The sequence below is a fragment of the Grus americana genome, chromosome 25 (genome assembly GCF_028858705.1).
Source record: "Grus americana isolate bGruAme1 chromosome 25, bGruAme1.mat, whole genome shotgun sequence".
NCBI lineage: Eukaryota > Metazoa > Chordata > Aves > Gruiformes > Gruidae > Grus > Grus americana.
The window spans coordinates 6,165,537-6,179,206 of NC_072876.1; the positions used below are offsets into that span (position 1 = coordinate 6,165,537).

Here is a 13,670-nt window from a genome sequence, read left to right on the forward strand (position 1 = left end):
CTCACCCTGTTCCAAACCACCTCTCCCCAGTGGGCCCATCGCCTTCTTCCCACCACCAGGACGACCAGCACTCACCATGCTGGGGAGCCCCCTTTGATGCCCACCCTGGCAGCCCCACTCAGCCCCCAATAAAGAGGGGGTTCCAGCTCCCCCACGACACGCACGGCAGAGGGGAGGGCTTCCCATGCCACCAGCCCAGCTCGGTGGCTGTGTGCAGAGAGAAGAAACGAGCCCCCCCACACACTTTTGCGGTGCTCAACTCCCCCGGGAGACAGGGCTGACTTGGTTGGGGAGGCAGCGAGTGAACGCACACCCGTGAGTGCATGATTCACGTCCTGATCACAAAATACGGAGATTTTATTCTCCAGCACAAAAACATAAGGGGAGCTCGCTGCCTGTGCCTGCTCTGCACACACACACACACATCCCCCTCCTGCCAGCGTGCACACTCCCGTGAGCAGCCCCACGCCGCAGCCCATGCGTTCGCACCCACTCCCACAGCCGTCCTCCCTCTCCGCTCATGATTCACGTGGGGAGAGCAGCAGCAAGAGGAGATTTTTTGAAGCTGCGGCGATGGGCAGAAGGATAAGTCGCTGCCTACACCCGTTCTGCTCGTGTGAAAACACGCGCGCACCCCACGCAACCACAGCCCTGGGGATGGATCCGGGCTCATCGCTGTGGGTGGGAGAGATGCCTCCCCCCGGCTACCCCCACACACACCCTGGAGCCCCTCTGTGCTGTTCCCCTGGGTCAAACTCACCCCGGGGACGTTCATCCGGCTTCTCTGGGAGCACAAAAGCGACATGGGGACAGCTCAACCTGAGTTCACGCGACCTGCCGTGACACGCAGCGCACGTGGCCATCGGCTTCTCCCAGCCAGCTTGCAGGGACGATAACACCCATCAGCTGCAGCCACGGCTCTAGGAGCTGCAGTGGAAGTTGGGCTCTCTTAATTAGCAGAGGTGCTCGTTAGGACAGGCACATGCTCCATAAGCCTGCCCACCGCCGCTCTGCAGGTCTGCTGCTGCGAGTCCAACCCAGCATCGGTTCAAGCAAGGGCACACCACAAACACCTCCAAACCCGCCAGCCTCCCGCTGCAGGGACCCCCGGGGTCTCCCCCTCACGGGGCTCCCAACCGAGCTCCGACTGTTGGGAAGGTTGGCCCCAACGGAGGAAATCTGGTCCTGAATGAAGCAGCAGCTCCCGTGCAGCGAGGAAGATGGGGATGGAGCAGAGAGAGGCAGGTCCGACCACGGCGCTGGGTCCCTTGGTGAATCATTTTATTTTCACTGCTGCGGAGAGTAGGAGTGAAAAATATCTTTAAGTTGAAATCAGTCGAGAACTACATATGTCTCTAGATATATCTGTACAGTCTACCAGTATATATACACATTATATATAAATATATACATAGGGTCTCCGGGTTTAAGGTTGAAACCTGTCGAACCCAACAAAGCCCACTGGAGGAAGACTTTTCTCATGAGCAAACAAGCCTGCATTAGCACGGGGGGTTTAATGAACCTTCCAGTGCTAGGAAGGGGGGAGCACCCAGCTCCCAGGGCCACCGGCGTGTCCCCAGGCTGCGGGGAGCATCCCTGTCCCATTCCTGGGGAGCGGGACACGGTGCCCTTCTGTGCCCATCTCGGACAAGAGTCAGTTTTGGTGGCTGAACACAAAGGAGGTAACAGCTGGTTTCTTTGGTTTATTGCTTTAATACTTATTTCAATTGGTTGGTTTTGTTTGTTTGTTTCCTCTAATGCTTGGCCTTAATTATAAATCCTGAGAATCAGGAAGAAAAAAAGAGAATAACCTGCCCTAAACCCGAACACCCTATATATGCAGGTACAGCTATCAAAGAGGGAGGCGATACATGTGAAAACAGGGAGAAGGGGGAATAAAAAATAGCTTTTCCAAAAGAGTTATTTTTCCCTTTTCTTTCCTTCTTTCTGGGGGGGGGGGGGGGGGGGGGGGGGGGGGGGAAGCAAAACCAGTCATGAGTGTTTGGTTCAAGAAAGCAACAGAGTAAAACTTCCAGGAGATGGGAGTCAAGGCAGGAGGGCAGAGGGACTGTGAGAGCAGAGCAGAGATCTCACGGGTCAACCCAGCCCCAGCAGAACCGGGATTTACACCCACGTCAGCATCTGGCCCCAGGTACCCAAATACAAAAGCAAATGTCCTGCTGGCATCGCTGCAGAGCGGCTGGCTCTGCTCTGCCCCCGGGCGGGGGTCCTGTGCCCGGAGCAGGTCACCAGCATCAGGGTCGCACGGCTTCGGGTCCTGCCTGCGCCAGGGAGGGCAGGGTTTGCTGGAAGCGGCAGATGCGGCCGATGCGCTGAGCCCTGCGGCTCCGCAGCCCGAGCGGGGGGAGGATGCAGGATGCTGGGAAGGGGCTGCGGCACCGTGGACTGATGCTGCCGGGGGCAGCCTGGGAGGGGTGAAAGCCGGGGACGGGGTCGGTCTTGCAAAGGAGGGTGTGGGGAAGGTGCAACCCGCCCAGGGTGCAGGAGAGCCCAGCTCCTGCTGCAGGGGCCGGCCACCTCCCCGCTCCCTCCTGCCAAGTTCACACCAGCCGCGAGGGAACGAGCCCCTCTGCCTCCCGAGCAATGCGGAGCCAAGGCCAAAGCCCCCCAGGAGGGCCCAGGCTGGAGGAGCGTGTGTGTTCCCCCCCCACCCGGGGCCCTGGGACGTGGCTCTGGCCACGAGGTGTCGTTGCCGGTCCTGCCGTCCGGCGCCAGACCCGGCCACGATCCCGCTCCCGCTCCCCCAGCCACCCGCTCCGCCCGGCATCGCCCTGCGCCCCCCGGCTGCAGCGTGGCCATCCGCACCCTCGGGGCGCCAGCGCAGGGCATCGCTGCTCCGCCTCCGTCGCAGGGGAGTTTTCCCCAGGGACACGGCGGGCTCTCCGGGCGCAGCCACCCCGAGCAAGGATACAACCCGAGTCCTGCAGCGAGGTGGCCCCCGGGCTCCCTCGTCAGCTCCATCCGGAGATGCTTTTGGCTTGGACCGAATCCAACCTCCTGAAACTCTGCCGGGTGGAAGGGGAGAGACAGAGCCAGCTCCAGGGCTGGCCTGGGGGAGGGCAGAGAAGGCAGGGCCCACAGGCAGGGAACTGGGGTGAGCGTGGCAGCCACCCCGGGGGGCTGATGCTGCACCCTGGGGTGGCTGCTGCAATGCGGTGCTGCCCTGCAGACAGCAGTCCCCAAGGATGCACATGCCACGCGTGACCACGGCCACCGCAGGGGTGGAAAGAGGGAGAAAGCATGAGGGATGGAGGTGGGGTGTGAGCGGGGGGAGAGGGAGGCAAAGAGGGTCCCACGTGTCAAACACCGACGGGGGTCGAGTCTCTGTGCAAAGCCAAGTGCTGGGAGAGGCACGCTGCCGGGCAGGGCTAGAAAACCACGGACTGCAGGAGGCGGAAACACATCATCAGGTCCAAGGGGATGGGGGGTTTCAGGAGGTTCCCATCCAGCCGCAGGTACCGGAGCCGGGGCACGCTGTCCAGGTCGGAGGGGGAGAAGTCCTGGATGGACATCAGCGAGGTGGGGCAGATCTGCGTCCCGTTGATTTCTGCAGGGAGGAGAGGAAAGGTGGGCTGCACGTTAGAGGAAAGGGAAGACAGAGAGGGATGCCAGAGACCCCCCCTCCATGCCCCCCTGTTGAACCCCCAAATGGGGTTGCTTTGCTACAGAGGGGGAAAATCTCCAGCCTCCCCCAGAAGACAGCAGAGCCCCAGCAAGAGGAAAATCTCGCTGCTGTTCAGAATTGAAGTAGGTCATGTTCAGCCAAAGCACGGTGAGGGATGCAGTGTCATTTAAGAGAGAAAAGGGATTATTTCAAACATGAAACCTGCCGAGCCAGCCCTAAGCCTTCAAAAAAAAAAAAAAACCCCACCACAAAAAACATCAAGGAAACACGCTCCAGCACCGTTACGCTGAAGATAACGTCAACAACCAGCTCGTTGCTCACTTCTGGATTTCCACGTGTTTCTCCCGACCCCAGGGCCTGCGTTACGGAAAATAAACCTGGGGATTCTTATGTTGCTACCCAGCTCCAGGGACTGAAACCTTACAAAAGCTGGGTAAAATAGGCAAAAAGAGAGCTGGGATACGATGTGCATGGCCACGCAGGTGTCTCTCCATGGAAAGCCCTAGCAGGACCTGGGTCCCGGTGTGTGTGAAGCCAGCAGCAGTCACCTCAGGGTCCCCCCTGGCTCCGTTTTGGGGATGTTTAAATAAAATGCAGGTTAACCAGCATTTGAACCAGACGTTCATCACTGTGTCATTATTCCCCGGGAACAGACTCTGGTGACCCCCTGAGAGAAGGGATGTGGCTTTGTGAGGGTTTTGTCCCTCTCCCTCATCACATCCCATAATTGCTGTTAGCGCTTGCCTGCAAAGAGCAGCTTTCTTGCTCGGCCCTTCCTGGCTCACGTTCGGTGCCCCGTTTGGGCAGGAGCTGGCCTGCTAACACCGCTCTGTGATTTTACAGCCCCTCTTCGGTAGCAGATGGCTTTTGCACATAAAGTCACGCACCATCGCTGCGCACTAAGCGCCGCAGCGTGGAAGTGCTTGTGTCACACCACTTGTGGGGACCAGCACCCACCCGGCGGCTGCGTCACAGGCGAGCGATGCCCTGGGTGGGTCCTGCAGCCCCCATGCAGCCCACCGCAGGCAGAAATACAAGAGCCCAGCACGCTTTTCCCGGCACACGTGGAGGGTTTCTGGCAGGAGCACCGCATTCTTGCTCTCCTGCAGATACAAGGACAGCAGGTTGGTGGACCTCTAATAGCAGAAACATCTGGGGGGACCAGGAATGGGTCTCTGTCGTCTTCTCAAATGTGCTAGCTATGTTTACACACTTCACAGGCCAGCGCCTCTCCCATGAAATCGCAGTGCTTTGCCTGGAACGGTGCAAAACTGCCCCGGTTGGTTTGCCAAGGCAACCTCCATCACAGCCTTGTTCTCCCTGTTCCTTCCTCTGTGAGGCTCAGCTCAAGAGCTAAGCTGGGTTATTTCTAACCATCTTGACTGCGTATTTGGCATCTGTTCTTAAAATATGTGCACAGACTCTCCTTTTTAAATATCCCTATTTCTGAGCCCTGCTGGGGAAGTAACTATTTAGATGGCAGGTGGCCCCAAAGAAGACCTGCCCATGGCAGCGAACCAGAAAAGCCCTGCAGCACCGGGGGAATTTAGCTCTGCTCCTCAGCTACCATCCTAATCCTCAGACCATCCTTCCCCACATGCAAATCCACCCCCCTTAGAGCCTCGTTCACCTACAAAGAGCCCCCAGTTCATCTCATCACCACATCCCCCTTTGAAGAGTTCACATCCCAGTGGGTAAAAAAATGACCTTTTTCAACAAACACTTGCCATCCTCAAGCCCACCTGCTCCCCCACAGACCTCCCCACAGCCTCCCGACTGGCCAGTGCAACTCACTTTCAATGGAGTTGTTATTTAGGTAGAGGTGCTCCAGCTTGGGGCTGATGAAAGGGACGTTGGTGAGCTTGTTGTGGGCCAGATGCAACACCAGCAAGTTGGTGAGGTTGAAGGAGTTCTTGGGGAGCCCCTTGTCAGAGATCTGGTTGTAGTTGAGCCGGATGAATGCCAGGTTGGGGAACTCCTTGAAGTAGTCACTGGGGATGTCCTCAATATTGTTCCTGTCCAGGAAGAGCTGGTGGATGGCACTGGGCACCCCAGGGGGCATTTTCCTCAGGATGTTGTGGGCAAGGTTGAGTTGCATGAGGTTCTTGAGTCCCTTGAAGGTGTTTTTGTTGAAGACCCCATCGCTTAGCTTGTTGTGGTGCAGATCCAAGAGCACCAGGTTCTCCAGCTTGTTGAAGACCCCAGCAGGGATCTTGGAGATCTGGTTCCTGCTCAGACGCAGCTGCTCCAGGTTGGGTGGCAGGAAGGCAGGAACCTCCTTGAGCTGGTTCTTCTCCATGTAGAGGAAGATGAGGTTTTCCAGCTTCTCCAGGACCCGCCTGTCCACCTTCCGGATGCGATTGTTGTCTAGGTTGACCCATTTCAGCCCCGTGGCGTTCCTGAAGGACTCCTCCGGGAGGTCGTCGATGAAGTTGTTCTGGAGGTAGAGGTAGTGGATGCGGGATGGGATGATGGGGACCTTCCGCAGGTTGCGGCTGTCACAGTAGAGGGCAGAAGGAAAGTCTGGGGGGCAGTAGCATTCTCGAGGGCAGTCAGGGAAGATGGAGGGGGGACCCGGCGGCAGGGGTGGAGGGAGCTCTGTGGGCTCGACGGGCTCAACGAACTCGGGAGGCGGGCGGGTGGGTTTTCGGGGAGGCTTCCTCCGCTGCCCGCTCACCTCCGAGATCAGCACAAGAACAAGTGGGAGAAGCAAGCTGAAGGCCACCTTCATGGTCCAGCTGTTTCCCTGAGGGAGGCAACAAGAAGAGGTGGGTTAGGAAGAGCCCGATTTAGGTACTGCATCATCTCCCATCTCCTCCGTCACTGACAGGCAGGAATTCACCCCACATCCCTGCCAGTAACCTGCTATTTTCTCTCCTTCCCCTTGGAAGCGATCTTTAAATCCAGCCCCTCGCTAGAGCATGAGTCACTGAGATCCCCTTTCTCTGGCTCAGCTTTATGCCATGGCAGGGGGAATTTGGGTTTTTTTTTCATTTGGTTTGGGGTTTTTTCACATGCCACCTGCCCCACAGAGCCCCAACACCACTGTGCCCTCTCCCGAAGGATAGATTGCCCCTTCAGAGACCCTGATGGATTAGGCTTAATTTTGCACTTGAGCCAAAAAAAAACCCAAAACAAAATCAATGTTTCAGTAGCAAATTGGCTGAGCGACAGTATCAGGAGGCCAGCAGCAGTCAGCGGGGCAGCAGAGATGGATGGCCCTGTGCTTCAGGGACAAGGCTTTGATGCAGGACAGTCCATTTTCAAGGCCACGCGATAAAAAGGCATTTGCAAGATTATGCATGGGCAATACCGAAGGTGTTTGGTTATACAGCTCCCTGTGCTGCCCAAATAACTGATCCATCACCTTCAGTCCCACTGCAGGGTGCTGGGCTGCTTATTTGGAGAGAGTCCCAGGAGAAGTGGGAGATCTGGAGGGATCGGGCAAGGTCTCTGCTTGCCCCTACCCAGAGAGTTTCTCCTGGACACCAACGCCTTACAAATACCACCTTTTTCCTTTTCTCTGGGTTGTCGTGAAGCCCATGAAGGCTGCCTGTCCCATCTCTGCCCTCGCTGCTGCTGCCTGGAACAGCAGCAGTCATCCTTGCAAGACCGTTTAGCTCTCCAGCTGATGCCTTGGAGGATGGAGGGATTCAACTTGTTGCAGACGAGCTCCCCAGAAAGCCCCGTGCAGAAGGTGCTTTGGATGCTCTGACACTCCCCGGGGCCAGCTGGAGCAGACCAGGCTGTGGGCTTCCTGGGCAGACACCTCGGGGCGTTCGCCAGGCTTTTCCCGGCGGCATTTGTCACCCCAGCAGGAACAGAGCCGAGCTGGATGCACAGTGAGGCAGATGGAGGAGCTCAGAAGAGGCAGGGTGGGAAAGAGAATCGAGTGAGATAAGACGGGGAGGAAGATGAAGAGACTCAGAGGAAGATGGATCTCCTGGGGAAATGGAGCATCTGCTGTGGGAGCCAGCGCTGCTGGGACTGGAGCGTGGGGCAGAAGCCTTTGGTGATGCTGCAGCCGGAGATGCTGATGCTGGAGAGAAATCAGGCTCTCCTGGCTCATTGCTCTCTCCCATGCAAGCCGACGGAGCAGAGCTCGCAGCTCGCTGGTGCACGGTGCTGCCGTCGTGGCCGCAGGCGCAGCCAGCCCCGCTCAGCTCAGCTCAGCTCAGCTCGCCCGGTGGGAGCAGCGCACAGGCAGGGCTGAGCCGGGCGCAGCGCGTGGGCCTTTGGGCAGCGGCAGGGAAACGTCCCCAGCCCTCATCGGACCGGCAAGCGGCACAGACCAACACCGCTGGGACAACCCCTTGCCAAACCAACCCCCTTTTTTGCTTACAGCTTCCCACCGGGTCTGTGTCCCACCCAGGGACGTCCTTACAGCCCCTCGCCGGGCCACTGCTCCCAGGGCTTCACCAGCCTGGCTCCCTTTGAAGCAATCCCACGCATTCCTGGGGCTCCAAGTAATTGACTTTCTCCAAGAAAAGATGTTATTCTCACCACCCCCCCCTCCAGGCCCAGCCTATTACTTTCCTTTTTGTCTCGCTCCGCTCCCATCTGGCTCCGTTTAACCCTACAAGCCTCACACGCCTGCTGTTTTCAATCAGAGCTCTGGCATCTCGCTGGGGGAAGGGAGGAACAGGGGAAGAGCAACGGGGCCCGAACGCTGCCAGATATTCAGCTCAGCAGTGCTGCACTAAGTCCCCTTTGGGGATGTACGTGCGTGCTTCTGTGTTGTAAGAGTTCAGATTCAATGGCAGGCGGCAGAGAACAGACAAATTCGTGACAGGGAGCTGCTCTACGTGCAGTCCCCTCCCTGGCCTTGCAGCACCGCGCTCCTTTCCCAGCCACGTCCCTCCTTGCACTTGGCTCTCCCTCACCTTCTCCCAGACCTTTCCATGAGATTTTGCCTCAGCTTCAAAACTCAGACCTGGATTTTAACGCCCACCACGCTCCGGGGAGCGGCGGGGGCTGAGGTCTGCGTTTGGCCCGTTGCAGAGGGGAGGAGGCAGCTGGGACACGATATTCCAGCCAGTACACGCTGTGACCCGGGTGTTCGGCTCCCTCCACTCACAGAGCGATGCTCAGCTGGGGCCACCCAGCAGCCACCCCGAGCAACGTCACAGGGAGTGGGGGGGACAGGGCAGAGCTGCCACCCCGTTGGTCTCGGGAGCTGGCTGAGTTCCTGGCCCTTCCAGGAGCAATCTGGCCCTGCACAGCCTGCACCATCCCCTCCGCATGAGGCTTTAACACTGCAGATGTTTACGGACTCGGCATATAGCCGAAATAGTCAGCAAGCCAGACATTCAGGCTGGAGAGCAGCAGCATCATGTGGCATTTGTCAGCACAGAAGGGAAGTGTGAGGAGGCAGACGCAGCCCCTCTTATCCGCTGTGCCGCCTGCAACCTGCTGCCACATCCCCATGGGGACCGGGGACTGCCACAGCCCCTCTGCCATCACAGCCGGGTAGAGCCAGCGCTGCCACCACCCTTCTCGGCTGCCGGTGCCCGCCAGCCTCTCCCTGCAAAGCTGCAGCTCCCCGCTGAGGCTCTGCCCACTGCTCCCCAGCCTGCTCGGGGACAGCAGGACCCACTTCCAAGCAGGCCACAGGAAAGCAGCTCACAGCCAGCATCCCCACAACAGCCCTGCATCCAGAATAACGTCCTCAACGGGGCCGCAGCCGGGCTTTTTGCAACAAGCCTGAGGCCGCCACAAGCTTTACAATTGCCTCCAACACGCTGGAAGGTTCAAAGCCAGCTCTCCCTGGACCCGACACAGTCGGCAGTCTGTTCTCCATCCAGTTTAATGCAGTTGAATTTACTGGCATGAATGCAAGAAGCCAGATTTCAAAATCCCACACCCTGATTCTGCACGAGCACCAGCTGCCGAATCCGCGGCCAGAGCCACGGCACAGCGCCTGCTCTGCAAATGCCTCCACTCGACATTTCTCACCACTCCCCGACGGACAAGACAGCTCAGATCCCGGGTACCCACAAGGAATCCGTGCAACAGGAATAAAGTTAAAATCATGAAGCAATGAATGCATTCAGGGAACCAACTGCCTGGTGCGGAGAAAAGGCTCGATTCATGGACAAAAACATTCTGACACCTCCTGAGCTGCGGGCTGGGCTGAGCAGCATGGCCTGGGTGCAAGACCAGGGCACCTGACAGATGCCAGCCCAGGGTTTTTCCCAGAAAAAGGCAGCTGCTCCCTCAGTCGTCCTATTACAATTGACAAAAATTCGGCACAACAGCTGGAAATTCCAGCCCCAAATGCCACTGCTGTTTGCTTTCCACGTAGTTTCTCTCCGCTGCATCTCCCTAACCCACAGCTCCCAAGCAGTGCTCCCTGCCAGCCCGGGGACTGGTGCCAAGTGCGGGCAAAAATCACAACCTCCGGGGCAAGAGTGAGCTATGTAAAGGTCACGGGAGGATTTGTCACGGGCAGGAGTCCCAACGCTCTCCCTTGGGTGCCTCCTGCCCTCCCTGCCTCTTGTGGCAGTTAGACGTGGAGGGAGCAGCAGCCGGCTCTGGATGGCTATCACTGATGTATCCGGGACCCCTGTGCAGGGGCTGGGAGGGATAAAGGGAACCTTTAACTTTGGGAGGAGAGGGGAAAGCCTAGATGGCTGGACCAGGGATCCTTTCCAGCCCGGTGCCCATAACCCTGCTAGCTGCCTTCACAGCTTTCCCACTGGGATCCCCAGTTCCCATCACCCCTGCAGCCCCCAGGCTGGAAAATGTCCCCACCCAGCCTGGGAACCTGCACGTTGGAGCAGAACAAGGAGAGAGGGCTAAAAATAACCAAAAGGAGCCAGCAAAGCTCCCTTGTTGGCTTCCCTTGTGTCCAACCACTGCAACATCCCGTTAGTGTCTCTGCAGGAACCTGGGTCTGATGAGCTGGAACTGAAACAGGGAGCTCTTTATCCAGCGGCGCTGGCGAGCTGGGAACGCTGGAAAAGGGCTACGTACAGTGCAAGCCTGTCCTCGGAGGGGAGGGCAGACACGCTGTCACCCAGGCGTCCCCAGGGTTCCCTGGGGAGCAGAGCCCTGATGCAACAACCCGCTCTTCTCGCCCTTTCCCAGCCCTTTCCCAGCGAGAAGCGGGGCCGCCGGCAGCCCGCTCGGCTGGGGCTGGAGCCAGCACATCGCCGAGGCAGCCACAGGGGCTGGGCCCCCGCTGCGCTTCTCCTTGCGGGGATAGTGCGGTGTCCGTGCAGGGCACGGGTGTCTCAGGAGACCCTGCAGCCCGGACACGCTCCTGGGCTCTGGAGCAACGCTTTTGGGCTCAGCCTGAGGTCTGCAAGACGTGGGGACAACAACGCACAGCTCCTGCATCCCCCTGCGTGCCAGGAGCATTTCCTCACCGTACCACAGTCACCAGACTCATTGCGAAAGGCTCGTCGCGTTCAGTGCTCCCTCCAGCAACCTCCTCCCGCAGCAGGGTCCGTGGGAAGGCAGTCCTGGCAGAAAACACCTTTCTGCCGCCTTCTCCATGTCAGCAATTCCTTCCTCCCTCCCTCCCTCCCTCCCTCCTCCCCTGCTGCATGTCCCAACTCTTCCCAAGGTTGCTCCGGGCTCAGCCCGCCCGCAGACCTCTCTGCCACACACAGTGGAACTGGCTGGACACAGACAAAAGCAAATCACAGGAGAAAATGCTGCCAAGGCAACCACAGCCCGGCCCCCACGCCTGCCCCCCACGCACACCCTGCTCCCCTCCGAGAAAATACCTCGCCTCGGTCCCCACGGCTCTGCGTTCTCTAAGGGTGGGAAGCTGCTCTGATGCCTTATCAGCAGCTGCTGCCTCATCCCTCCCCTCCAGCCTCTTCCCGAGGGCAGAGGAAACCTCCCACAGCTGCACTTTTATCTCTTCCCAGGTGAAAACACTCAGCCCCTCGCCCCCAGACCTCCCCAGGGGAGCAGGGACCCCCCGGCACCCTGCATTTCTGCTCCACGCTGCCTGTCCCAGGCTGGCCAAGGAAAGGGTGTTTCCCAGGAGGCAGCTCCGGCAGCTCGCGGGATGCCATCGGCCAAGCACCACATAAGGAAGGCCCATGATCGCAGGCTCCCAGGAAAGTTTCCAAGCCCTCATGTGCGACATGCTTTGCGTTCAGCTGCCAAGAGGATGAATTTCCACTTTCTGCCCCGTAGATGTTTTTCGTAAAACTCTCACGCAGGCGGGGAAGGGCAGGTTTGGGACGAGTCTCTTCCATGCAACAAAGCCCTTTCCCCAGGACTTCAGTGAACATCGCTGCCCTGTTGCTTCCTCCCATCATCTCCTGCCTCTGCCAGAGCAGAGACAAAGAGCCGGCTCCAAACGGGACCCACACAGCAGCCCTCCCCATGGCGGGGTGCGGGGAGGGAGCTGCACCTCTCCGCCTGCCCTGGAGCGGATTTGGCTCAAATCTCAGTGACTGAGGTAGCAAAAGTGGTGTTGCACGCCCTGGGAACGGTCTGTGTGCTCCAGGCACGGCTCTGCCTGCCAGGCAGGAGAGAAGGGCTTTACCACCTACATTTTGGGCAGAAAACCAGCTTGCTGCAAAGCGCCCCTGAAGCACTGAGGTGCTGTTCGGCTGCTCTGTCCCACCTCCTTCTCAAAGCAGCGTGATGCTGGTCCCCTCCGCAGGGCAGGGAACCTCCCTGCTCCCCACTCCGGCACGGGGATGAGGGCTGCGCGCAGCCCCCCCCAGCCCGTCTGTTGGACCCTGTGCTCAGCACAAGGAAGGCGCAGAGACTCGATGCTACCGGAGGCTCCGTGGTAGCAGTCCCCCCCCTCCTCGCACGCTTCCCCCGCTGCTTTCCAAGGCAGGGGACTGTCCTGGGCACGGCTTGGGCTGTGCCTCCCCCCCGGCACCCCCAGCTCTGCCTCCCTGGCTGCAGAGCCAGAGCCAAGCGTGCGTGGGGTTGTGAGCATGTGGGAGCACAGGTCCTTGCGGACACACACGCGCACACACACGCACAAGGGGGTCCTCGCTCACCCCCACAGAGAGCGGCTGGCGGTAGCTGCGACGCTGTCACGCACGGACTTCCCTCTGACTTTGCAGCCCCAAGTTCCCCCCGCTCCACCCCAGCCTGCCCCATGCTGAGAAAACCTCTCGCAACAAGAGAAAAGGGAAGGAACAAAGACTCCAGCTGCTGAAGAACAGAAAAACCAACAAGAGGAGAGAACAAAAAAGGAAGAGCAGATGCTGGTTTGCACCTCAGGGAGGCTGGAGAGGGCAGGAGCATCGTGGACCAGTGCAGCGTCCTGGGTTGGAGGGTCGGGCAAGGCAAGAAGAGCCTGGGGGAAAGCACCTGCCCACAGCTTACCTGTGTGCACCTCTCCTCCTCCTGCCTCTTATTAATCCCCAAGACAAGTTTCTCTCTGGCTGTCTCCCTCCTCCTCCGCCTCCTCCTCCTCCTCCTCTCGGCTCCACCACGAGTGAGCCTCGGACGAGCGTGGGGGTTTTGTTCCTGGGAGCCGCTGGCCGAGGGTGGGTGGGAGCGCGGGAGGCGGAGGGCTGGGACGGAGGCACGATGACAACAATAACGTCTTTATCTGGCAGCCAAGCGCTGTGGGCTCCGCTGCGCACACATGGCCTGCCTGCCGGAGGGCTGGCGTTTAATAACAATTCCTTCTGCTGCGGAGGCTGCTCGGAGCCCGTGTTTAAAAACAAAGCTAATTAATAATTTAAATAAGCCCTTCCCTTGCCACAGCCCCTGTTCCAGGAGCGCGTGTTTGGGACGGCGCTTTGCAGCGACACGGCTGAATCGCAGCGGGGGTGCGGAGCACGGGGGTTTGACGCGTGTCACTAGCCAGCCTGGCCCCGGGGTCCCCCACCTGCACGGAGTGACTTCCAGCTGCCCCCCATCCCTGCGGAAGGGAGCCAGCCCCATGCCGGGGTCCCTGCTCCTGCCTGGCAGATGGCAGCGTAAAGCATGACGCAGGGTTCATTCGCTCCCAGCTGGTGATAAGCTTTAATTTAAATCCTGATGGCACTTAATAAAGAGAAAGGAGGGGAGCCATGGTGGTGCCATGCAG

The 13,670-nt window shown here is 59.0% G+C and overlaps 1 protein-coding gene across 1 annotated transcript; it reads right to left on the bottom strand.

The window, feature by feature from the left end:
• Positions 1-365: 365 nt before the first annotated feature.
• PRELP (proline and arginine rich end leucine rich repeat protein) lies at positions 366-13,105 on the bottom strand. Its single transcript, XM_054804127.1, has 3 exons — positions 12,959-13,105; positions 5,441-6,392; positions 366-3,568 (listed from the first exon to the last, which is right to left on the bottom strand). The coding sequence occupies exons 2-3, from the start codon at positions 6,375-6,377 to the stop codon at positions 3,390-3,392; spliced, it is 1,116 nt and encodes a 371-aa protein (XP_054660102.1). The 5' UTR covers positions 6,378-6,392; positions 12,959-13,105; the 3' UTR covers positions 366-3,389.
• Positions 13,106-13,670: the final 565 nt, after the last annotated feature.